The 25,411-nt window shown below is 41.0% G+C and overlaps 2 protein-coding genes across 2 annotated transcripts in view; one reads left to right on the forward strand and one right to left on the reverse strand.

The window, feature by feature from the left end:
• Nucleotides 1–25,411, forward strand: part of UGT3A1 (UDP glycosyltransferase family 3 member A1) — a 45,593-nt gene that overhangs the window by 16,220 nt on the left and 3,962 nt on the right. Inside the window, exons 3-6 of the mRNA XM_003806659.5 lie at nt 10,583–10,697; nt 12,814–13,345; nt 22,987–23,218; nt 24,522–24,741. Coding sequence (XP_003806707.4) covers nt 10,583–10,697; nt 12,814–13,345; nt 22,987–23,218; nt 24,522–24,741 — 1,099 coding nt within the window. The remainder of the gene's footprint in view (nt 1–10,582; nt 10,698–12,813; nt 13,346–22,986; nt 23,219–24,521; nt 24,742–25,411) is intronic.
• On the reverse strand, nt 20,773–22,477 carry LOC100980335 (phosphoglycerate mutase 1). Its single transcript, XM_034960174.3, has one exon. The coding sequence runs from the start codon at nt 22,467–22,469 to the stop codon at nt 21,705–21,707; it is 765 nt and encodes a 254-aa protein (XP_034816065.1). The 5' UTR covers nt 22,470–22,477; the 3' UTR covers nt 20,773–21,704.

Genomic DNA, 25,411 nt, shown 5'->3' on the forward strand with positions numbered 1-25,411 from the left:
CTTTGGGGGACTATTGGGAAGGCATGATTGTTTTGAAATGTGAGGACATGAGATTTGGGAGTGGCCAGTGGCAGAATGATATGGGTTGGCTGTGTCCCCACCCAAATCTCATCTTGCACTTTCACATGTTATGGGAGGGACCTGGTGGGAGGTGATTGAATTATGGGGCAGTTCTTTCCCATGCTGTTCTTGTGATAGTGAATAAGTCTTATGAGATCTGATGGTTTTGTAAAAACTTGTGTGTTTCCCTACACAAGCTCTATCTCTCTTGCCTGTTGTGATATAAGATGTGCCTTTCGCCTTCTGCCATGATTGTGAGGTCTCTCCAGCCATGTGGAACTGTGAGTCCATTAGATCTATTTTTCTTTTCTTTTGGCAAATTCCCCAGTCTTGGGTATGTCTTTATCAGCACCATGAAAATGGACTAATACAGAGTGGTTCATGCTTGTAATCCCCGCACTTTGAGAGGCTGAGGCGGGTGGATCACTTGAGGTCAGGAGTTCAAGTCCAGCCTGGCCAACATGGTGAAACCCCATTTGTACTAAAAATACAAAAATTAGCCAGGCCTGGAGGTGTGCACCTGTAATCCCAGCTACTCAAGAGGCAGAGGCAGGAGAACTTCTTGAATCCCAGGAGGTGGAGGTTGCAGTGAGCCAAATCACACCACTGCACTCCAGCCTGGGTGACAAAGTGAGACTCTGTCTCAAATAGAAAAAAAGTAAAAATTGAAACATATGTACAATTTGATGTTTGAACATATGTATATACTTGTGAATCCATCAACATAATTAGGATATGAATATTTCCATCATTCCAAGAAAATTTCTTTTGTCCCTTTGCAATCCCCACTATGGGTCATCTCACCTTCCAGCTCCCATTGCTAGTTACTCACTAATATATCACTATGTGTTAGTTTGTATCTTTTAAATTTTATGTAAATGGGATTATAAGGTATGTATTCTTTTATTTTGCCTTGTTTTAATTAACATTATTGTATTAGTTCATTTCACATTGCTATGACATAATGTCTATTGCCTGAGGCAGCATAATTTATAAAGAGAAGAGGTTTATTTGACTCACAGTTCTGCAGGCTGTACAAGCATGGCACCAGCATCTGCTCAGCTTCTGGTGAGGCCTCAGGAAGTTTACTGTCATAGCAGAAGACAAAGGGGGATCTGGCTAGTCACATGATGAGAGAGGGAGCTAGAAAGAGTGGGTGGAGGTGCTAAGCTCTTTTAAATAACCAGCTCTTGTGTGAATTCACTACCATGGTGACAGCACCAAGCTGTCCATGAGGTATCTGATCCCAAGACTCAAACACCTCTCACTAGGCCCACCTCCAACTTTGGAGGTCACATTTCAATGAGATTTGGAGGGGGCAAACATCCAAAGAATATCAATTATTATTTAAAGATTCATTCATATTGTGTTTATGAGTTATTTATTCATTTTTATTGCTTACTAGTATTCTATTGTATTCGTTACTAAAATGTGTTTATTTAGTTTTCTGTTGATAGACATTTGGGTTATTTTCAGTTTGGGACTATTACAAATAAACCTGCTATGACCGTTTTGTGTACAAGTCTGTTATAACTTACTTTCTCTTCCTTCCTTCCTTCTTTCCTTCCTTCCTTCTTTCCTTTCTCTCTTTCTTTCTTTCTCTTTCTTTCTTTCCTTTCCTTTCTTTCTTTCTTTCTTTTTTCTTACTTTCTCTTCCTTCCTTTCTTTCTTTCTCTTTCTCCCTTTCTCTCTTTCTTTCTCTTTCTTTCTTTCTTCTTTTTCTTTCTCTCTCTCCTTCCTTCCTTCCTTCCCTTCCTCCCTCCCTCCGTCCCTTCTTTCCTTCTTTTTTCTTTCATATTTTTTTTTTTTGAGGCAAGCTCTTGTTCTGTTGCCCAGGCTAGAGTGCACTGGCACAATCGTGGCTCACTGCAGCCTCAAACTTGGGCTAAAGCAATCCTCTTACCTCAGCCTCTTGAGTAGCTGGAACTACAGATGTGCACCACCAATCCCAGCTAATTTATTTTTTGTAGAGTCGGTATCTCACTATGTTGCCCAGGCTGACCTCAAACTTCTGGCCTCAGGTGATCCTCCCACCTTGGCCTTTCAGAGTGCTGGGATTACAGACATGAGCTACTATGCCTGTCCTACATTCCGTTCTCTGGGTTAGCAACTAGAAGTGCAGTGGCTGAATCATACTGTTTAACTTTTTAAAAAATTGACATACTTTTCCTAAAGTGGCTGTACCATTTTAAATTCTTACCAGAAGAGAAAGTAGGGAATGAACCATTAGTTATCCTTCTTAAATTGGGTTGTTGCGGTTTTTCATTAATTTTAATCACAGGGCATATTAATACTTAGAGATGCCCTAAGAGATCTTCTATAATGCAAACTAACTCTTTTTCTACCTCCAATGTGTAGGAGCAACACAGTTTGAACTTGATAATCAGGATCACCAATTTCAATCAGTACAGTAACTTCTTTTGCCATTTGATTCAGAGGCATGGGGAGCCAAAAGTGGCTGGATTGCATTCTTACTTTTCTGTTTAATAGAATTATTTTTGTGTCTCTTGGTGGAAACATTCCTTCCTTTGGAACTAAAATCCTAGTCTGAAAGAGCATAAGGCTGCAGGAACAGGAAGCAAAAATATTGATAGTGGATCACTAGGGGAAATAGTGAGTGGTGATGCTGCCATTTCTACCCCTTGATACCTGAACCCATGAATCCTGGCTATGGGAGAAGAAACATCATATATTAGATGTGATTAAGCACATATATAGTCTCCTGGAGAACATTGCCCCAGGCTTGCAATGTATTTCCACCACCTGTAGCTGTAACTGTGTCTTTTAAAAATTCTTCAGGGAGGGATAGCATTAGGAGATATACCTAATGTAAATGACGAGTTAATGGGTGCAGCACACCAACATGGCACATGTATACATATGTAACAAACCTGCACGTTGTGCACATGTACCCTAAAACTTAAATTATAATAAAAAAATAAATAAGTAAATAAAATGAAAAAAAAAGTAAAAAAAAATCCTTCACTGTTTCATTAAGTCAGCCACTTTAGGATGGTGGGGAACATGGTAAGACGACAAATTCCATAATTACGCGCTCATGCTGCAGTTTATTTGCAGTTAAGTGAATTTCTTTGTCAGAGTCAATGCTGTGTAGAATTCCACATCAGTAGATAAGGCATTTTGTAAGTGCATGGATGGTAGCTTTGGTGGAAGCATTGCATGAAGGGAAAGCAAGTCAAATCCAGAGTAAGTGGCTTTTTGAGTAAGAATAAAGCTCTATCTCTTTCATAATGGAATTGGTCCAATGTAATCAATCTGCTACCTGGATAGCTGACTAGGTTACCCTGAGGAATGATGCTAATCAGGCAATCAATGTTGTTCTCTGTCACTGGCTGACTGCGTACTCTGCAGTGACAGTATCCAGGTCAACTTGGTGAGTGGAAGTCCAGTTTGATATGCCCATACATAAACTCCATCCCTGCTACCATGGCCACTGTGTTTATGAAACCATTAGGCAAATGACAGGGTTGGCTGAGGAAGGAACCTGGCTGTTATCCACAGAACAGGCCAACTTCTCCACTTGATTATTAAAGTTCTTGTCTGCTGAGGTCACCCTTAAGTGAGCATTTACATAGGACACAAATATATTTATGTTTTGCCCATTCAGATAGGTCTTATAACATACTTCCCCAGAACTTCTTGCCACCAATTTTTAAGTTATGTTCCTTGCAAGTCCATGATGATCTAGCCAAACCATTGGCCATAGGCAATGCAATGGACAAGTGTGGTTTGTTGTGGAAGAGAAATGTGAATACGTTTCATGCAGACTAAATGGTGTCACAGGGCTGGAGCATTGATGTATCCTTGAGGTTAGAGAGTGAAGGTGTATTGCTGACCTTGTTAGATAAAAGCAAACTGTCTTTGATGGACTTTACTAACGGGTGTCAAGAAAAATTTGCCAGATCAATAGTTGCATATCAGGTATCAGGGATTGTGCTAATTTGCTCAAGCAATGAAACTATTATCTGGAAGAGCAGCTGCAATTAGAGTTTCCTATGTGGTTATGTTTATGACATCTATCATTCTCCAAGATCCACGTGTTTTCTGCACAGGTCAAAAATGCAAGTTGAATAGGGATGTGATGGGAATCACCACCCTTGCAATCTTTAAGTCCATAATTGTGGCATTAGTCTTTGAAATCTCTGTAGAGTGCAATATTGCTTTGGTTTTCTGTTTTGCCAGATACAGGTCATTTTAGTGACTTCCACCCGTACTTTCCAACCATGTTAGCTTACACTCCACACTTCAGAGAAGCAGCATGATTATTCTGCCAATACCGAGTATATCTATTCCAATTATGCATTTCAAATCTGGGGAAATAATCACAATCAGTTTGGGGAATTAGACTCTTGGAATTAGGGTCTAATTTCAAGGTCCAATGTTCAGTAGTCTCTGAAAAATATAATTATTTTTATTTCCCCAGTGCATAGCCACACTAGTAAAAAGCTGTAGGTTCCTTTGGAGAAAGCTGGAGAAAGATTAACAGTATGTATTTCTGGTAGTGTAGTGGGGTCTTTTCCCAAGGTACTTTGCCTCCTCTTCTTTCCAGGGCTTCTGTGTCCATAAATTGTCTGAGGTCCGTGTTTTTGTAATTGAAGTTATACTTTTGTTTAATCTATTTAGGACTCCTTTGCTTGTACTGATCAAGTAACAATTTTGTAAACTGCTCATCTTCTTTTCTTTTAGGGATGCCATGATTAATTAGCTAATGCTCTAGGTCTCCATGAATCAGATTATTCTAATTATTGCTTTGACTCTGCTATTCCTCGTGGTAACCATGCGTACCTTGATTTTGGTGCTTAAGTGCTATCACTTGACCCCAGCCACCCCAAGATACAATTAACTCCATTATATTTAGGGAATCCCACTTCAAGGGCATCATAATTTCTGACCCATGAAGGAGAACAAACACAGAGCCTCTGGTGGTGCTGGGAAGCCCCTTGCAAATTTGTTTCTCACAGTCATGGTGAAAAAAATGTGTCCTCTTGTTCTGTTTCCTTCCTGCACTGGGTTAGCAGTCCTTACATCTTCATTTCCCTAAGCTGTTAGATACTTTTCAGGGTACCAAGACAGATCTGGTATTATATTTTTATTTAGTGTAGTCCACCCTTTCATCCATGTTTAATTCAATTAACCAAACAGAGCCCCTTTAACCTATTGGGCTACAACGATGAATCAAGAATCTCTGTCTAGTGGCCTCATATCAATAAATTCAATCTAATCAAACTTTACATACCTTTCACCATTACCTCACATACTCTCCTACACATATACCCTAGATTTTTGTCATACATATTGTTCTTTTGGTGTATAGTGAACCTTCTTATGGGTAACCTTTGACACTTTCTGGAGCTTGAGTCTATTTTTGAATCTAAAAATAAAGAGGGATGCTAAACAGTATCTTTCAGCAAAATAACTCAGAAAGAGACTGTACAGTTTCTCATGCAAATGAGATTAACTTCTCCAGATGGGTGTAGAAAAGTTGCTTCTACTGATAAAGAAGATTCAACAGAAGTTAGGGGTTCAATAGCCCCAGATTCATAGGATCTGCCCAAATGTCCCTATCTCAGTTTTTAGGATCTCCTTTCCTGATCATTGCCTTGACTTTAACAGAAAATACCTTGCAAGGTGGAGAATTAAATTGCACTGTAATTCAGTCTCAGGAGGAGACTGGGTTTGATTTTCACAAACATTCAACCCAGTAGCTATAGGAGATTTTTTTTTTTTTTTTCAGGGCAGACAAAGAAGCTTTCAGGTCATTAATGTGGAGACAGAGCTTGGAATTTAAAGCCTTGATCTCATTCTTTTCTTTCCATGCTTTCTCTATCAAATTAGAAGAAACCAGCTATCTTCATTATACTCATTAGTTTGATATAAATATCCCAGAACATTGCCTTTTAGAAGCATTTGCTTAGGAGTATCCAATGATTGCCACCTAATGCCACAGGATGAGTGCCCTCTTTACCACTGAAAAGAGTTATTGGCTTCAAATATAATCAATATTTGAATCACTTTTTTCTCATAATAGAGAACCAATCCTAGGAAACCAGAATCCTAGGAAATCAGAAAAACAGTACCAATTGGACACACACACACACACACACACACACACACACACACACACACACACACACCACACGTATTTCAAGGACTTGGTTTACATAATTTGAGATGTTAGCAAGTCCAAAATCTATAGGTCAGGTAGGCAGGCTGGAAAGTCTCAAGCAAGATCTGATGTTGCAGTCTTGAAGCAGAATTTTTTTTTCCTCTGGGAAACCTCAGAGTTTTTTGTTTGTTTGTTTTTAAAACCTCTCAACTGATTGGTTAAGACCCAGCTACATTATTGAGGGTAATCTATCTTACTTAAAGTCAACTGATTGCAGATAATAAGCATACTATAAAATATTTTCATATCAACACCTAGATTAGTGTTTGATTAATTAACCATGTACTCTCTCCTAGCCAAGCTTACAAATAAAACTATCCTAGAAGCAAATTTGGAGTCCTCTGTTTTATGGCTTCCTTCTCTGCCTGGGAAAAAAATCTTTGAACGACAGCTCTGGACTTGAGGGTGGTGCGCTTCTCTTTGAGTCACATCACTACTTTGGGATCTGAGTGCTATGTTGAGGGGTGGGCAGTAGGCATAGGTCTCCTTGCTTTCCTCCCCCAGCAGGAAACCTCACACTTACAAGGTGGGTCATGGTTAAGCGGCACCCCACTATTTGCAACAGTGCTGTGCCCAAGGTTGAGCTCATGCTTCACAAGTGGGGTGGTTGGTAGAAGGGAGCCCCCACCTCTTGGACACATTTGGCCAGAACTTAGCTACAGCAACAGGCAGAAAAGGGCAGAGGAGAAATGTTTACAGTTTGCCCCTCCCAGAAAAATACCTCTCTGGCTGAGAGCTGGGGTTGGAGCAAAAGGGAGGGAGCCTGCATTCTTGGCTGCAGTTTGGGAGTTGGTGGGAGCAGTCAGAGGACATTGGCCTCTCAGGGTTGGTTGAGTAAAGGGAGAGAGTGGGTCTTCATTCACATACCACAGACCCTAGGCTCAGTTTTCAGTGAATTTTGGTAGATTTTCTTGAATAAATATTTCTTCTTTTTCTATATGCCCTAGAACCATTTCCAGCATGTGTGTGTGTGTGTGTGTGTGTGTGTGTGTGTATGTATGCGTGTGTGTGTGATTTTCACCAGTTTTGGTATGAACAGTGTCTGGAGAGTTACTCATGCTATTATGCTGGGAATGGAATGTTGGTAATGATGGAGCATTGTTAAACTTACCAAGCAATTCTTCTCAGGAATGTAACTGAAGCACCATGCCTTCTACTTTGTGTGTGGCAATGGCACATCCCTTTTTGTGAGTTCCTTTGTATATATAATATGTCTTGAATAAGCGCACCCTGTGTATGTCTTGAATGATTGTGCTTGATGAGTCTCCTCCAAGGAGGACATCCTCATTGTAATGTCATAACTGCTCCTAGGGAAAGTTGGATATGATGATGGTCTTGCTGGCAGTGATTGTGGGCCAGGATATTGAGGTTCCCCACAGTTATCCAGTTACAGGTGATTTATGGCCTTTTAAAGATAAAGATAAAGGGAAACTGACTGAGATCCTATTGAAATAGGCCTTGAATGGAACATATTTGTCAAATCTATGATTGCAAAGTATTTGTTAGTATTCAAACGTAGTAAGCAATTTTTAATAACCATGGGTATGAGGTTCTAAATGTGATGGATCCTGGCATTAAGGCTGTAGTAAAATGTTGTGAGGCATCATTAATTCTTGCTAGGTTTAAAAGTAGTCCAAATTGGGATTTTAAAGGGAGAAAGAATGGAGACAATTAATGCTTTTCTAAATAGATCTTTCATAATGAAATTTAATCCATAAAGGCCCTGTTTTAATCTATTTTGGGCAGTGTTAATAATTTTAATATATTGAAGCAGATCCACAGCATCACTTTTTGTTAAGCCAATTCTAAGTGCCAAAGAAACAATTTTATGTTAGTTTTTTAATTGTTAGTTAAGAGTAGCCATGCCCAGAATGGAATGGAATATTTTAGGAAATGAGTCTTAAGACTATGGAGTATTGATATGGTTTGGCTGTGTCCCCACCCAAATCTTATCTTGAATTCCCACGTGTTGTGGGATGGACCTGGTGGGAGGTAATTGAATCATGGGGACAGGTCTTTCCCGTGCTGTTCTTGTGATAGGGAATAAGTCTTATGAGATCTGATGGCTTTTTTTTTTTTGAGATGGGGTCTCACTCTGTCACTAGGCAGGAGTGCAGTGGCGCTATCTCAGCTCACTGCAACCTCTGCCTCCCAGGTTCAAGTGATTCTCCTGCCTCAGCCTCCCGAGTAGCTGGGACTACAGGTGTGTGCCACCACGCCTGGCTAATTTTTTTTGTATTTTTAGTAGAGATGGGGTTTCACCGTATTAGCCAGGATAGTCTTGATCTCCTGACTTCATGATCTGCCTGCCTCAGCCTCCCAAAGTTCTGGGATTACAGGAGTGAGCCACAGTGCCCGGCCGAGAAATGATGGTTTTATAAGGGAGAGTTTCCCTGCACAAGCTCTCTCTCTCTTTGCCTACTGCCACCTATGTAAGACATGACTTGCTCCTCCTTGCCTTCTGCCATGATTGTGAGGTCTCCTCAGCCATGTGGAACTGTAAGTCTATTAAATCCTTTTTCCTGTATAAATTATCCAGTCTCAAGTAGGTCTTTATCAGCAGCATGAAAACAGACTAATACAGGTATTTCGTACCAATGCTTAAGATGGGGCCTATATATTTGCCGTCTATAATATATTGGATAACTCCTTAAGAGTACAGAGGTAATATTACTTAAATTTAGTGAAATATTCTGATATACCTGTAACTTTTGCCCAATTGTTGATTAAGGTTATTACGGTTCACAAGGGTGTATTTGATCTGATGTTAATCTAGAACTTACAATGTAGAGAGAAAATAGCCAATCAGTGTCCTTTTAATTTTTCTGTTAAAAAATAAATGTTAAATTTCCAAAGGGTTAAGTTGTAGACCTTTGTTTTAGTTTTTGTTCTTGCATCCCACCTGTCCCCCTCCCCACCCCTTTTGGCTAACCTAATTCTCTCTTTCTCTTTTTGGTTGTTATCAGGTGTACTTTGGTGGTGGTGGGTGGGTGGGTGTCCTTTCTAACATGCTCATCTTTGTAAGTTTCTTTCTGAGAGAGTTCCAATGAGTATCAGCAAGGTTAGAGACCTTCTTTCTGGTAATTTTGAGAGACCCAAGGCTTAAATTGGGTTTGAAGGATCTCTTTGGCTGTATAGTGTTGTCATGGGTGCTTTTCCTAATAATTCTGTTCATCTGGAGCATTTTTAGCTACAGAGATATAATCAGCAATAGTAGCAAAGGCATTTTCTGAGGTCCCAGTGGACCATCTATTTTTAGGATTGTGGATATGAGCATGCCACACAATGACTACCATTCTTCACACCATTTGGTGGGATCATATATTGCACTGATGTCAGTCTTAACCCTGAGTGCTCTTTACAATGGTGTGTGTGTGGGAGGTAATATATGATTGGGACACATAACCAGTGCTCATAGGGTAAGAGTTATTCCACTGAGTTACTGTCAACCACAGCTCATGCTGTAGTTGAGAAACACAATTCCATCTGAGACATACAGATAGCTTTGTTTGAGACACATGATCCAGGGCTACTGGAAAGAGGATCCCTGTTTGTCATTCCTGTCTCACAATGCAAATTATTGAAACTTCTGATTGAAACTTGAATTGAGGTGAGGATTCTCCCACTTTGGCCTGGCTTGTTTGGTTTGGAGTTCTCATTAGTAACAAGGGAGAATGAGTTGAAGTTTTCTTCTCAGTTTGCCCAGACGAGGCACAGAAAGTGAAGTAGGAGCTGGGGCTGGAAAGGAGTCAGCAGTCAAACTCCAAGAATGGAGTCAGACTTCTTATTACACATGGGTGATGGGGGAGGGGTGGGGCTGGTAAGTAGAATGAAGGGGACTACCATTTTTTAATTTTGCTTTTTAGAACTTTTTGACTGAATAAAAACCTATTTGTAGGTATTATTTTAAGTCTTGAAAATGATTTTTTCTAAAAGAGAAAAGAGCTTGGGCTCTGAAATCAATCTGACCTACATTTAAACACAAGCCCTACAGCTCATTATGTGTGCAAAGGAGACAAATTACCTCACACTGCATTAGTTTCTGTTGTCTCATCTATAAAATAAGTGTAATAGCTGTTCCTTTAAATGAAAGCTTTAAGTGGAAACTTTTATAACTTTAAATTGAATAAAAGTGCCTGGATAATGATAAAGTCTCAATATTATCAGGTTGTGCAATTGAATGAATGAAAAAGAAAAACAAAACCAAATCAACATAAAACTTTAAACATTTCCATAAATGTAAAATTAATAGAATAAAACTTTAATATCATCATGCTAATGTTAATCCATGTTGTATGATATATTTACCTTTTTAACCAATTGGTGTTTTCTTAGATATTAAAGAAGAGGAAAAATCATACCAAGTTATCAGGTGGTTTTCACCTGAAGATTATCAAAAAAGAATTAAGAAGCATTTTGATAGCTACATAGAAACAGCATTGGATGGCAGGTAACTTCTTTTCATTCTATGAAGCAAAGAGTCACTATTTTAGTGATACAAATGAATAGAGAGATGCATGATATTTGGAGTGAGTTTTAGAGAAATAGATGGGTGGGTGATGGATAGATGGAGAAACAGATGATGTGTGAGTGGATGAATGGATAGATGGATGGACGGTTGGATAAATGAGGGGATGGAGAAATAGAGGACAGGTGGGTGGTTGAGTGGATAGAGTAGACAAGGTTTGCATTCCCAACAATTGAGTCTATAGTGTCCTTCTTCTACCGTAAGAGTTCTATAGAAAGCAGGGGATTGCTCCTCTGAGCCTTGCTTACAACACTTCACCTATAATCTTTGTATGCATTCTCCCCAACAAAGAAGCTAGGATCTTCAACTCTTTTGTTTGTCAAGAAAAAAGAAACACCTATTCTCACTTATTTTCCCTCCTTGTCCTCTCATAATTTCACTAATGGAGAAAACTCTTATGAACATTGATTTTTCACACCTTGAACCTTCACCTTTTAAACTCCTTAAAAACAATCAAATGCCCTGACGGTATACAATGAGAGATGAGCCTGAGACTTCTTGCTCTCACCTGGAATACAAAGAATCTCCTTCATCTGCCACATAAAAGAGGAGAAACACAAATCCATGCCATTCTTAGTTAATTATAGTGGCTTCATCCTCTTTGCTTTCCTTGAAAATTCTACTCAGTAGTCAAGGTGGTGCTCAAATCTAATTATTCCATAAAGCTTGCTTCCTCACTCAAGCTGGAAGACCACTTTCTCTCCTCCATAGGTCTGGCATATAGCACTCATTTGATACTTAGCCTATGGCATCTTGTGTTGTTACATATTTTTAAAGTATATGTGTTGTCTCTTCTCTTCCAGCTTGATTTCTTTGAAGACAGGTTCCAGATACATGTTAAATATTGTCTAAGTTACTGGGATCAGTGCTTTCCTGTGATTTTTTCAATTTATTTACTTGAAATATGATTAATGTTGTACTTTTGGGAAGTTTATACTGTATATATTGAATTTATCCACAATATTTAAAAATCATTCTTTATGTAAAATTTTTAAAAAAATGAAATAGTGGATAATTTCAGAGAATCACCATTGTTGTAATTTAAAGTTGATTCTTAAGAACAGGCAGAGATCTGCATATCACTCATGAGTTCTAAACCTGTAGGCCTTCTTTATGTGAAGTGACATGATATGATGGTGTATGGGTTACAGGCTTGCTGGGCTATTGCTTCTTCCATTCTTCATGTGATTAGGAGGTCTGTGGTCTCCAGAGCACCTGTACCTATTACCACTGCTCAGGAACTATTTCATCTCTTCTTCTGTATTCTATACAAACAGGATCATTTTCCATGCAAGCAATTATGGGAAGACATTGAAGGGCAGTAGCTTCTGGAATAGTGCCATAGGCAAGAGTCTTAACTAGGTGTCAGTAAAACTTTAGCATTATTTTATATGAATGTTCCAGCCAGCATGAAGTGAAAAGACTGATAATAAATTTCAAACCAGGCTTTTATTTTTATTTTATTTTTTACTGCTTAACTCCTAGGCTAGGAAGAAAAATCTCGTTTCAGCTGAGATTTTGGATTCTAATATTGTCATCAAAAAGTTCATTGCATGAGACAATCTGTCAAATGCAAGATACATAGTATTTTTAAAAAGACTACATCATCAATATTTAAGGAGCCTGTCAAATTACTTACATAGATTTCTGGAGAAAAGATAGTCACTCACAAAAAGTCAGTATATAAATGAAGGTTAACAGAGCATCACAGGATTTATAAAGGAGACATATAACTCTGAGATCTGCTATAGTCAGAGATGGCTCCCAGAGTAGAAGGACGTTGAATTGGCATTGATGGTGGTGGGAATTGGATCAGGGGAAGAAATAGGATGGGAGCAAGTGGGGACATTTTAGAGAGCAGAAATATCTGGACCAGAGTGACCAGAGCTGAGAGTATTTGTTGAAACATTGTAGAATGGGTGGATGGATACTGGTTGTATTCTTAACACACCTGAAATATTTTTTGAGTCTAACATTCTCCCAAATACGGTAAAATTATACTTTCCCAAATATTTATTATTTATTTTCTTTATTACAGAAAAGAATTTGAAGTCTTTGTAAAGCTAATGGAAATATTTGGGACTCAATGTAGTTATTTGCTAAGCAGAAAGGATATAATGGATTCCTTAAAGAATGAGAACTTTGATCTGGTATTTGTTGAAGCATTTGATTTCTGTTCTTTCCTGATTGCTGAGAAGCTTATGAAACCATTTGTGGCCATTCTTCCCACCACATTTGGCTCTTTGGATTTTGGGCTACCAAGCCCCTTGTCTTATGTTCCAGTATTCCATTCCTTGCTGACTGATCACATGGACTTCTGGGGCCGAGTGAAGAATTTTCTGATGTTCTTTAGTTTCTCCAGGAGCCAATGGGACATACAGTCTACATTTGACAACACCATCAAGGAGCATTTCCCAGAAGGCTCTAGGCCAGTTTTGTCTCATCTTCTACTGAAAGCAGAGTTGTGGTTTGTTAACTCTGATTTTGCCTTTGATTTTGCCCGGCCCCTGCTTCCCAACACTGTTTATATTGGAGGCTTGATGGAAAAACCTATTAAACCAGTACCACAAGTAAGTGAACCCTTGGCATTCAGTTTGGGATTAACATAGAGTCCTTGGGTGCATAGTTGGTGGCTGCAACCTACCAGTGGGATCCTGAGGTTGAAGTAGGGATAGGCAAAGGAGGCACCTAGGGCACGTTCTTAAAGGAAGTGCTGACTTTCAGGGTTTGGCAAGTACAGTGTCAGGCCTTGCAGGATTCTGAGATAGAAGATCTCCTTAAATTGGCTCCTCTCTTGCCATGCCCTGGTCTTAGAATCAGTGGGATGAGCCCTTTAATTAAAGTTGCTATTTTCATTTTAATTTTTATGTTGTGTGATTATGTGTAAAATAAATACGTAGTTAGTGCCCATTACATGCAATAATTGTTAAGGAGATGAGCTACTCACAGTGAAACAGACAACACTGTGGATTCGGGGTAAGCAGGGTGGGACTGCGTGGGACTGACAGCAAGAACTGACAGTGTTATCTCCAGTGTTGCCTGCCTGTAGAGCCCTGGCTCCTGGTTCCACCTAGACTTTCTGACTTGATTTGTCTGGGGTGGGCCCCTGCCATTGTAATTTGTAAATGCTGCCTGGGTGATTCAAATGCACAGTGCCGACTCAGAACCACTGCTATAGAAGGTTTTCAAAGGGAGGAGAGCTAAAATGAGTTGGCAGCCTGTTGCCTCTGAGCACTGGGTTCCCATTTTACAGAAGTTATTACATTTAGTATCTTGCCATCTATAGGGAGGTGTGGTCATCTTCATTTTTATTAATGGAGGAGGACAGAAGCACAGGTGATGTAGGTGACCTTCCCACCACTGTGTAGTGCAGAGGCCATGAGACCCTGGATTTGGCCTGGACTTTCCAGGTACAAAAGTGACTATTCTTCCTCCCCTGATCTTATATTGAGTAAGCAGGAAGAGTTGGGGAATGAGCTATGGATGAGGTGGGCTTTGCATTTGTGGTAGGTGTATTTAGGAATGGAGCTGGGAGGGAAAGCACCCCAGGTCAGGGAGCGGGGGACTTAACATGTGGAGGTGCAAGTGAGATGGCCATAGCACTGGGTTCTCTGGGTGACGCTGGCTAGATTAGTGTAGTAGAAGATTCAATTGCATGAATAAAACCATGGGGATTTAGTTGAGGTCTTAGCTACCAGGAGGGTGGGTCAGGTCTTGGCATTGGGGCAGTTGTGGAAATTGTTAAGAAGAGAATAATGGGAGTTGAGATTATGAGATAACAGATGCTTGTTTTCAAATATTTTTTCTCTTTTTGATTGCTTTAATTGTGGACAAATATTTATAATATAAAATATACCACTTTAACCATTTTTAAGGGTATGCTTCAGTGGCATTGAGTACACTTATATTGTTGTGCAACTATCATTACCATCTGTCTCCAAAACATTTTTTTAACTTCCCAAATTGAAACTTCCTATGCATTAAACAATATGTTAAATAGAATGAGCATTTGGCTCAGCCACCAAAGGTGCGATTCAGAACAAAGTGGTTTCCATTTTTTGTTAGAGGTGCCATCCCCACCCCCCATTCCTACAACTACAGGCATGAGCAGTGCACAGCACCTCTCCTTAACCCCTCTCTTCCCAGCTCGGTACCTGGCTGTGTCCACAGCATGTACAAGCCATGCCCAACAGCCACAAGGGGTGGGAAAAAACTGGGCCTGCCATTCTGGCCCCATGAACCAGCTGGCCAGCGCCTCCCAGTGGAACTTTTTCTCCCCTGGCCAAGGAGTTCAGCCTGGCCTGAACCGGGGGAAGGCTATAATGATTAAAGGAACCTATTTGCACAGAGCAAGAGGTTCTTTCCGCAGGACCTCCCCTTTTTGCACCTTAAGCTGTGTTTTTCTTTCTTTTTTTTCCTTTTCTAATCGAGAGGGTTCCTTTTCCCAGCACGCTGCTTCTGATAGAGAAAATAATGGAGGAGCGACCCCTGCTGGCTGATAACTGCAAATTCGGCAGGGCCCATTTGAGACAATCTAAACAGACACATGCAGCCCCTGAAATCCGTTTTTGTCCCAAACTCAATTCCAGGTTTCAGGCTGAGGGCCTAGAAAGGAAAACCCGATCTGCCCGATCTGAGGGATCAAAAGTCAGGCAACAGGCACAATGTAAACGGGCAGGACAAATTCCTGCTGACTAAACCCCCACTTCATAGAGGGAGGTCATGCTCCAGGCATAAACGAGGCCCAGGGAACTGAAAGGTTTTCAACAGCAGGAGAAATAGAGGCATAGGTGAGGGGAGATAATTCCTATTCTCTAGCCCCACCCTGCTTCACGGGTGCAGACCACAGTGGCACCTGTGGGTGGCATCCATAAAGTTGCCAGGACTCAGGGACAACAGATGGAAGAGAAAGTCCCTTGCTTTCTCTCTCCCTCACACCCTGAGTTTTCGTTGAAAGAAGGAAGGGAAATGAGGGACACCTCTATTTCCCTGTCTTTCAGAATGGGCAACCAGCTCTCTTCACCACCCCCAGCTTATTCTCCTCTGGAGTGTATTCTGAACCACTGAGACTGCTTTGACCCTCAGAATCTGGAGGAAAAACACCTCCTAGCCCTCGGAACAAAGGTTTGGCCAAATTATGAAGGACTGGCTTGGTCTCAGGAAGGAACCATTCATTGTGATACCATCTGGCAGCTGGACCTTTTCTGTAGACGTGAGGACAAATGGCCTGAGGCCCCACATGTGCAGTCTTTCTATACCTTGCAGGGAAATCTAGACCTTTGCTGACAGTGTAGGATTGATCCAGCCCTCCTGCTTGTCATTTTAGAAGAGGCTGCAAAGGGCAATTCCAGGGAACTAAAGAAACAAATCCCAGAGGCACTCCCAGCAGAGAAGCCAGCTCCCTCCAGCTCTGCTCCTCTGGGTTCACCTCAACCTCTCTATCCAGCTTCAGTCTCTCGCTTGCCTAATCCTAGAAATCCTCACCCTAGACAAGCCCCAGTCTCACTCCTGCCCTTCCAACAGATGCCAGGTGAATTTGGCCCCAGTAAGGTGCAGGTCTCCTTCCTCCTACAGGACTTAAAGTATATTAAGGGGGATTTTTGGCAAGTTTTCACATGACCCTGACAGAAATATACAGGCTTTCCAGAATTTAACCCAGGTATTTGAACTCTCTTGAAGAGACATTGTGTTACTTTTGAATCAGATCCTGATGAACACTGAGAAGCAGGCTGCTCTGCAAGTAGCAGAGAGATTTGGGGATGAGGTTTGTTTCACATACAGTGTCAGGAAAGGGGGCAAACTTTATCCAACTGGAAGAGAAGCAGTACCAGTAAATGACCCTGGATGGGATCCCAGTGATGAAATGGGAGACTGGAAGAGGAGACACTTTCAGGTATGCATCATGGAGGGATTACGCAAGACTAAGACCAAGCCTCTCGATTATAACAAGCTATCTATGATAGACCAGGGATTTAATGAAAATCCCACTACCTTCTTGGAGAGGCTAAGAGGGGCCTTGGTAAAGCACACCTCCCTATCTTCTGATTCAGTCAAGGGACAACTAATTCTGAAGAATAAATTTATTACTCAGGCAGCCCCTGATATCAGGAGGAAGTTGCAGAAATGGGCCCTGGGACCAGGTAATACTTTAGAAGTCTAACCGAAAGTGGCCATCTTGGCCTTTTGCAATAGAGATAGGGGGACACAAGAAAGAGGCAGAAGCATTAATGGCCACGATGCAATCCCACAAACCCCAGAATTCCTAGGGTACACTTGTTAATTGCTACAGATGTGGCAAGAACTGTTATCTCTCTTCTAAAGTTGAACCGCTTCTATACAAGGTTTAATTTCTTTCACCAGGGTGAAACAGCTCAAAGCAGAATGTTTTTAGTATTTTCACTTGTTATTTCTGTGATCTTTGGCACTAGATTATTTTCTTTTATAATACACGTTTAATCCATGCATACTTAACCTTATAAAACTTGTTTTTTCCTCTCACTTAGAGGCCATCAAACTCCAAATGGTCAGGCAACTGGAGCCTCGGACAATGGCTCCCTTTTGCAAGGACCCTTTGATAAACCTCTGGGAGGAATCTGACTGCTGTTTTCTCCAAAACAGTGCCACCTGTCAGCAGAAATTAGCTAAGATTGGCCATCGTCCATATTCTAATGGCAGTTATATTTGCCTCTGCAGAGAGGGGAGATGATACGGCTAGGAGACAGAGAAATACTGGGTAGAAGAGGGCAGTTCCCTGGCAAAGGTCCCACCTTCAAGTCTGGAAACCTCTGGCCCTAACTGAGAACATGCATTCCTGTTTTCACACACAAAAGTTGCCTTTTGGCTCTCCACGCACCCCTCTCCTGTACTGATATAAACCTCAGACCTCAGGTTCCAGAAGCAGATGAAAAGGAGATGAACAGAAGAGCAGAAGAATGGCATAATGGTGTGGCAGAGAGAAGAGAAGGAGAGTCTGAACACCAAGAGGAGTTCGGCTGGGAGCGATTGGAGAGGAGATCAGCCACTGGACAGCTGAACTCCAGGAAGACCATCTTCCCATTCCATCTCCTTTCCAGCTCCCCATGCATCCTATCTCTGCCACTCAATAAAACCCCCACATTCACCATCTTCAAGTCCATGTGCAACCTGGTTCTTTCTGGATGCCGGACAAGAACCTGGGTTCCAAGAGGGCATTGAGCTGGTTAACACTTAAGCCATCTGTAGATTGCAAAGCTAAAAGAGTGCACTGTAACACACACTGTGCTCACTTGGGCTTTAGGAGTTGCAGGCACCCACCCTTATACACTGCTGTGGGGCCAGAGCCCCAAAGCACTCACCCAGGCTCATGCACCTGCCCATCTGCATGCTCCCCCTACTGTAAGGAGTTTGAGCAGCAGTGGAGGCTGCGGCCAAACTGACAAGCCACACCCTTGTCACATATCCTGCGAGGGGGGGTCAGGGAACTTTCCCATTTCACTGTCATCAAAATTTATTTGACCGTAATGCAAAAGTCTATTTCTGGGCTCTCTATTCTATTCCACTGGTCCATGTGTCTATCTTTATGGCAGTACTACATTACTTGGATTACTGTAACTTTGTAATATGTTTTGAAATCAGCAATTGTGAGAACTTCTTCTCTGCTCTTTTTCAATATTGTTTTGAATATTCAGGGTTCTTGATAGTTCTTATACATTTTAGAATGATTTTTCTGTTGCAAAATAAGTTACTGGTATTTTGATAGGGTTTGTATAGAATATGTACATCCCTTTGGATTGTACATATTTGACATCTTAATAAGTATCCCAATTCATGAAGCCAGAATGCCTTTCCATTTTTGTGTGTGTGTCTTTACTTTCTTTCAGCAAAATGTTCATGTTTTCAATGTAAAATCTTTCACCTCCTTGGTTAAGTTTATTTTATTCTCTCTGATATTATTGTTGATGAAATTGTTTTCCTAATTTCTTTTTTGATTTGTTCATTGTTAATATATGGAAATGCAGCTGACTTTGGAGACTTGAGTTTTTTCCTTCGACTTTGCTGAATTTGTTTATTAGTTCTAACAGATTTTTAATTTTTAGAGTGTGTGTGTATGTTATTTTTAAGGTTTTAAATGTATAGAATCATGTTATCTGCCATTATTTCTTCAAATAGCCTTTCTTTCCCTTTCATTTTCTCTCATAGGGCATATATTGATCCACATGATGATGTCCTATTGTCCCTTACATTTTGTTCATTCTTTTTTTCTTTTTCTTTCTCAGACTTGAAAATTTCAAATAATTTGTCTTCAAGTTCACTGATTATTTCTTTTACCCGTTTGAGTTACCTATTGAAACTCTTGAGAAAAAATTCAATTTAATGATTTCATATTTTAGCTCCAAAAATTTCCCTTTTTAAATTAAAAGGTTTCTCTTTGTTGATATTCTAAATGTGTTTATATATTGTTTTTCTTGTTTACTTTAGTTTTTGCCATGTTTTCCATGAGCTCCTTGGGCATATCTAAGACAGTTTCTTTAAAAATATTTGTGTAGTAAGTCCAATGCCTGTGTTTCTTTAGGGAAGGTTTCTGGACGTTTATTTCGTTTTTTAAAATTATGCATTTTGACTATTTCTTTGTATGCCTTGTGATCTTTTGTTGAAAATTGGACATTTGAACAATTAGTTACTTCTGTCAGTCTTTTCAGTCTGGCATGGAAGAGCATGTTTTGAGTGTTTTGATCAAGATTAAGGTCTTCTGAGGTATTTTTTGGTTATGTGTCTCATCTGGACCTTTGTGTGTGCTTTTCTTCCTCCAATTCCCTCTGTATGCTCAGCTGTTTTTGAATGCCTTAATTTCCCAATGAACCTCACCCAAACTCTTCTTGGACTTTAGATGTTCTATTATATTCTTCTGTCCATAACTTCTTGACCCAAGCCTTCATAGGTCTGCAGTATCCCTTAAGCTTTCATACGTCATGGTACCTACCACTGCTTTCTATGACTTCTGTCAGCTTGAAATCTGAGCTTTGTCACCATTCCCAGTGTGAGCTCTGAATCAGGTGAGACAAACCAGTCACTAAGTAGCCAACAGACAGGTTAGAATGTTGTAAATAGTTTCTATTCTGCTCCTTCCGGCTGAGGGAGGGAATGCACAATTGAGCTTTTGCCTGTGGACTGTGGTCTGCCACTCCAGGGCAAAGGTAAATAAAATGGATTAGAAATTTATACTGTTTGAAAGTAGCTTTTTCTTGATTGGGCATTTGGTTGCTTGCTGTGTATCTTTGACTGGTTTTCAAAACTCTACGGAGTTATTTGAGTCAGTCTCCAGTTGATTTTCAAATGTTTCTCTGAAAGAACAAGGGCATGCGGCTGCTGATTAACATTATTGCTCTGCTTCTTTTGATTTTATATAATGATTTTATAATTACAAGAACAACAAAGCTGTTTTCAGTTTGTTAATTGAGATGGTAGTTCAAGCAGTGTTATGCTGGATGGAATCAAGTTTTCCTACAGAATGACCCAGTAGAATGAGGGGCTCAGAACTAGAGACAGTCACAAAAATGCTGAGAGAGGAAGAGTCTGAAGAAATGTTTGGAAGTAATAATTGATGAAACAGTGCTAAAGCTAAGTTTTAGAGCATTAGATCATAATCTTTCTTAAGAATTACCTGAGGACCAAAATAGGCTAGGTAGCTATGCAAATATCAGACAAAATAGACTATATGTCAAAAATATTTACAAGAGACAAAGAAAGGCATTATATAATATAAAATTTTATGTTTGCATTCACATAATTATAATATTATAAGTATCATTTAAAAATAATATATGAAATATCATCAACAATATATAAGAGCTATAAGTATATATGCACCAAACAACAGAGCACCAAAATATGTGAAGCAATAATTGATGGAATTGAGGACAAAATAGACATTACTACAGCAATAGCTTGGGACTTCAATACCCCATTTTTAGTAATGGAAAGATTATCTACACAAATGATCAATAAAGAAAGAGTTATCTTTTTTTTTTTTTTTATTGCACATCACTCCTTTATTATACTGACATGGAAAAAGGATTTAGTACAGTTATGCTCAGATGAACACTGGACCCATGTGGCAGGGTCAAGCAACTAGAACATGATTCAGAAATCAGTGAAAGACACACTTGGACAGGACCAAGAGGCATTTCACTGCCATGAAACAAGGCAGGAAGGGATTCTAATACACACACCAGGAAGCACTCCTGCCCCTCAGAGGTCAAGGAGCTGATCCTACATTGGTATGAGGAATGGCTTATTTTCTGATGACCACATGTGGGACTATTTCAACCGCCACAAGAAACCCCAGGAGGGTTATTGTTTTGTATTATTTATATATACTATACTTTTTTAATAAAAGTAAATTAACACATAACGAAATTCAGGATTGATCCCAACCTAGAGCCAGATCCTCTGGGGTCAGGGAGGAAACAGTTGTCACATCACCACGCAGGTTACATTCGTCTTCCACTGGAATGACTAGAGCCCCCAGGCAGTGGGCAGTGGCCTGACTGCAGAAGAGCAGAGGACAGACTCTGCTCATGGGGACAGACAGGCTCTGTTGCTTCTCCTCACTGGTCATGACTTAGCATGGTTCCTCCCCAAAGTCCTTAGTAAACAAAGCACTCGCAAAAACCCAAGTCACTACTTTTAAACTCTTGGATAAGGGGAGCTTTTCCATAGCTTAGACTGAGAACCTGTGCTCCAGAACTGCTATTCTGACTAGATTGTATGAAGGGAGTGGGTGCAGGCGACAAAATGGCTAAATGAAAATGGGAGCCACTGGTCCCCATCTGCAGCTACAACTCAAGATGTCTACAGATGTGGTCAGTGTGACATGTGCAGGTGGGAGGGGCAGAGGGACAAGACAGGCAGGGAGGGTGCTCCTGGGGACAGTATCCTCCCCGCCGGCCTTCACTTCTTGGCCTTGCCCTGGGCAGCCACAGCTTCCATGGCTTTGCGCACCGTCTCTTCATCCCCCAGAAACTGCATGGGCTTGATAGGCTTCAAGTTCTTGTCCAATTCATAGACAATGGGAATACCAGTCGGCAGGTTCAGCTCCATGATAGCCTCTTCAGAGAGACCCTCCAGATGCTTGACAATGCCCCGGAGGCTGTTGCCATGGGCTGCAATCAGTACACGTTTCCCCTCCTTGATCTGGGGAACTATTTCTTCATTCCAGAAGGGCAGAGCTCTGGCAATAGTATCCTTCAGACTCTCACAGGAGGGTAGCTGATCTTCTGTGAGGTCTGCATACCTGCGATCCTTACTGATGTTGCTGTAGAAAGGATGGTCGGGCTCCATCGGAGGTGGTGGGACATCATAGGAGCGCCTCCAGATCTTCACCTGGGCCTCACCATGCTTTGCAGCAGTTTCTGCTTTATTGAGACCGGTTAGACCCCCATAGTGCCGCTCGTTGAGGCGCCAAGTCCTCACCACTGGCAGCCACATCTGATCAATGGCATCTAGCACTGTCCAGAGGGTCCGGATCGCTCTCTTCTGCACTGAGGTGAAGCAGATGTCAAACTCATAGCCAGCATCTCGTAGCGCCTGCCCGCCGCGCTTCGCCTCCTCGTGGCCCGCCGGGCTGAGGTCGGCGTCGTACCAGCCGCTGAAGCGGTTCTCCAGGTTCCATGCGCTCTCGCCGTGCCGGATCAGCACCAGTTTGTAGGCGGCCATGGCGGCGGGCTGGCAGAAAGAGTTATCTTGAACACCATCATAAACCAACTGGACCTAATAGAAATTTAGAGAATACTCCACCCAACAACAGCAGACTACACCTTCTTCTCAAATGCACACAGTATATTCCCCAAGATAGTCCGTATGTTAGGCTACAATATAAACCTCAATACATTTCAGAAGACTGAACTCATCAAAGTGTTTTCTGTGATCCCAATAGGATGAGCTAGACATCAGTAACAGGAACAAAAACTTAAAAAAATCACAAATTTATAATTTATATGCAAAAACATGTCCTCAGATATCAGAAAATGACTTCTAGGTCATCCAGACACAATATGAGCGCAGTGCAGAGGTCACTGAGCTGTGCCAGGAGCCATAATAATAGCTTCGGGAGAGTGAAGACAAGGCACTGATGGGAGGGTGTGTTTAGTAAATAGACTGGGTTTCATTTCATGGACACTTAGGCGTTCTCAAACAATTTTGTCACCTCCTTTCTTTTGTCATCTCTCTCTAGGACTTGGAGAACTTCATTGCCAACTTCGGGGATGCTGGGTTTGTCCTTGTGGCCTTTGGCTCCACATTGAACACCCATCAGTCCCAGGAAGACCTCAAGAAGATGCACAGTGCCTTTGCCCACCTCCCTCAAGGGGTGATATGGAAATGTCAGAGTTCTCATTGGCCCAAAGATGTTCATTTGGCCACAAATGTGAAAATCGTGGACTGGCTTCCTCAGAGTGACCTCCTGGGTAAGGACTGCTTAGGTCTGCTCTTCTCTTTCCATTGACCTGTCTTTGGTGCTCACCAGTGTTCTGACCTCTAGCTGAGCATTTGTACCAGCCTAGGTAGTAGCTACTCATAGGTAAAGGTAATGCTCAGAGGGCAGGAAAAGAACAGCTAACTGGAATTCTTTGGGAATCAGGCTGTACTTCAAAAATGGTGAAAACAGCCACTTTCTCTTTTTCTTTCTAACCCAAGCGAGGCCTGAAGTTTCCAACCAGAGGTGATATGTATGTGGTCATGTTGCCTTGACCCTACTACATTTGACACTGAACAGAGTCACCCCAACACAATCTAAGATAATATGTAAACTCCAAGAGTATATATCTGGGAGTATGTTGCCCCTGTTCTGTGGTCTTCTGACCACCTGTTTAGTAATGTGCCATTACACAAACACACATACACCTATATAAATACATCTTTTTTATCTACTAAGGATGCGAAGGACTCATACATTCACAACATTGATGCCAATATTGTTTGAAGGATGTGCCACAATATTAGTGCCAAGCTGAGTAATCACATAGCCAGGTATTGAGTCATTTGGTAACAGAGCTCCTTAAAGTTCAATAGGTTTTATTGTCCTTGTGATACTTTTTGGAGACCTCTCACTGACATCCTCAGTGACTGGATCAGAGATTCATAACTAAGTTTATGGCTCAAAGTCAGCTTGGTAAATTAAGATACATGTTTCTGTATATTTACTTTATAAGACATGGGACAATGAAAAATGTTTTCATTTTCAAAGGAAACAAGTATATTCGAATCCACATTTCTGTTTAGAAACATAGATTTAACTCTTCATTATCAAAAGTCACTAGCTTGCTCTAAATAAGGGTGGGACAGGCAGACAGGAACTAGAAATACGGAAGTAGAAGTGTACGGTTTATTATTCCTTGCTTTCACAGCATTCTTCAAATGGAGAAAACAGAAGGAACAGAGAGCAGGAAGTAAAGGGAGAGATGAGGTGAAGAGAGAAGGATGGCTGCATGGATGGAGAAATATGCCTTGCTTATCATTCTTCTCTGCAGCTTTCCCTGTATTCAGAGACTTAGATGGATTGGGGCTGAGGTGAGGAATCTCTACAGAAAGGGAGGCTTGAATCTTGTATCCTGGAATGTTCACACTTAAGTGTGTCCCAAGCAAAATCAGTGAATTCATTTTCTCAACAGACCTTGATTTCATTGGTGTTTCATCTGACTTTTCTGCTTTACCTGGTATTCCAGAATTTTTCATCCTGAAGTGTTCCACTCTCTTTCTTATTTGCCACAGCTCACCCCAGCATCCGTCTTTTTGTCACTCATGGTGGGCAGAACAGTGTAATGGAGGCCATCCGGCATGGTGTGCCCATGGTGGGATTACCAGTCAATGGAGACCAGCATGGAAACATGGTCCGAGTAGTAGCCAAAAATTATGGTATCTCCATCCGGTTGAATCAGGTCACAGCCGACACACTGACACTTACGATGAAACAAGTCATAGAAGACAAGAGGTATGTGGCTCTCCGAGCATGTGGTCACTAAGGCTGAATGAAGATAGAAAACAAAAGGGATACTCCGTATGTATTTTTCACAATAATAGCTGAAACTTCTGTGACATGGAATAACATGTGTGTGATGCTAACAGCCCACCTGTTTTCTCTAGTAAGTCTCTAGGAAGACTAATTTAGGTTAGATGCTGAGAATTACTTTCCTACCTTAAGGTTGTGATGGTGACAAATTATATACACAAGATCTCTTTGACTGATCTTATATTTGGAAGCCCCTCTAGTGGAATTCCAACTGAAGCAGGGGGTTTCTTTGTGTGTTTCCCCAATGTGCCTGCTCTTCTCACCTCTGGCTTCTTTGTCTGTGCTGCTCCTTAGAACACCCTTCCCTTCTCTTCACAGGACTGGCTGCTTCATGACATTTGGGTCTCTTCTCCAATGTTTCCTCCATAGACAGGGTTGTGTCTTTGACAATCCTAACTAGCCTCCTCTCCCACTCAGCCCAATCATAATAACTATTTCCTTCCTAATACTTTTCAAGATTTGTAATGACTCCATTTATTTATGTTTTTATTAATTGTCTGGCCCCCAAAACAAGAGAGTAGAGAGTCAGCTTCATAAGTACAGCAATGTGTCTCTCTTTTTTTCAACTATGTTCCCAGTGCTTACTGCAGAG

Source organism: Pan paniscus, chromosome 4, assembly GCF_029289425.2.
Source record: "Pan paniscus chromosome 4, NHGRI_mPanPan1-v2.0_pri, whole genome shotgun sequence".
Taxonomy (NCBI): domain Eukaryota; kingdom Metazoa; phylum Chordata; class Mammalia; order Primates; family Hominidae; genus Pan; species Pan paniscus.

Excerpts from the sequence above, each read along its gene's own strand:
- LOC100980335 (XM_034960174.3), bottom strand. The coding sequence starts at position 22,469 with ATGGCCGCCTACAAACTGGTGCTGATCCGGCACGGCGAGAGCGCATGG.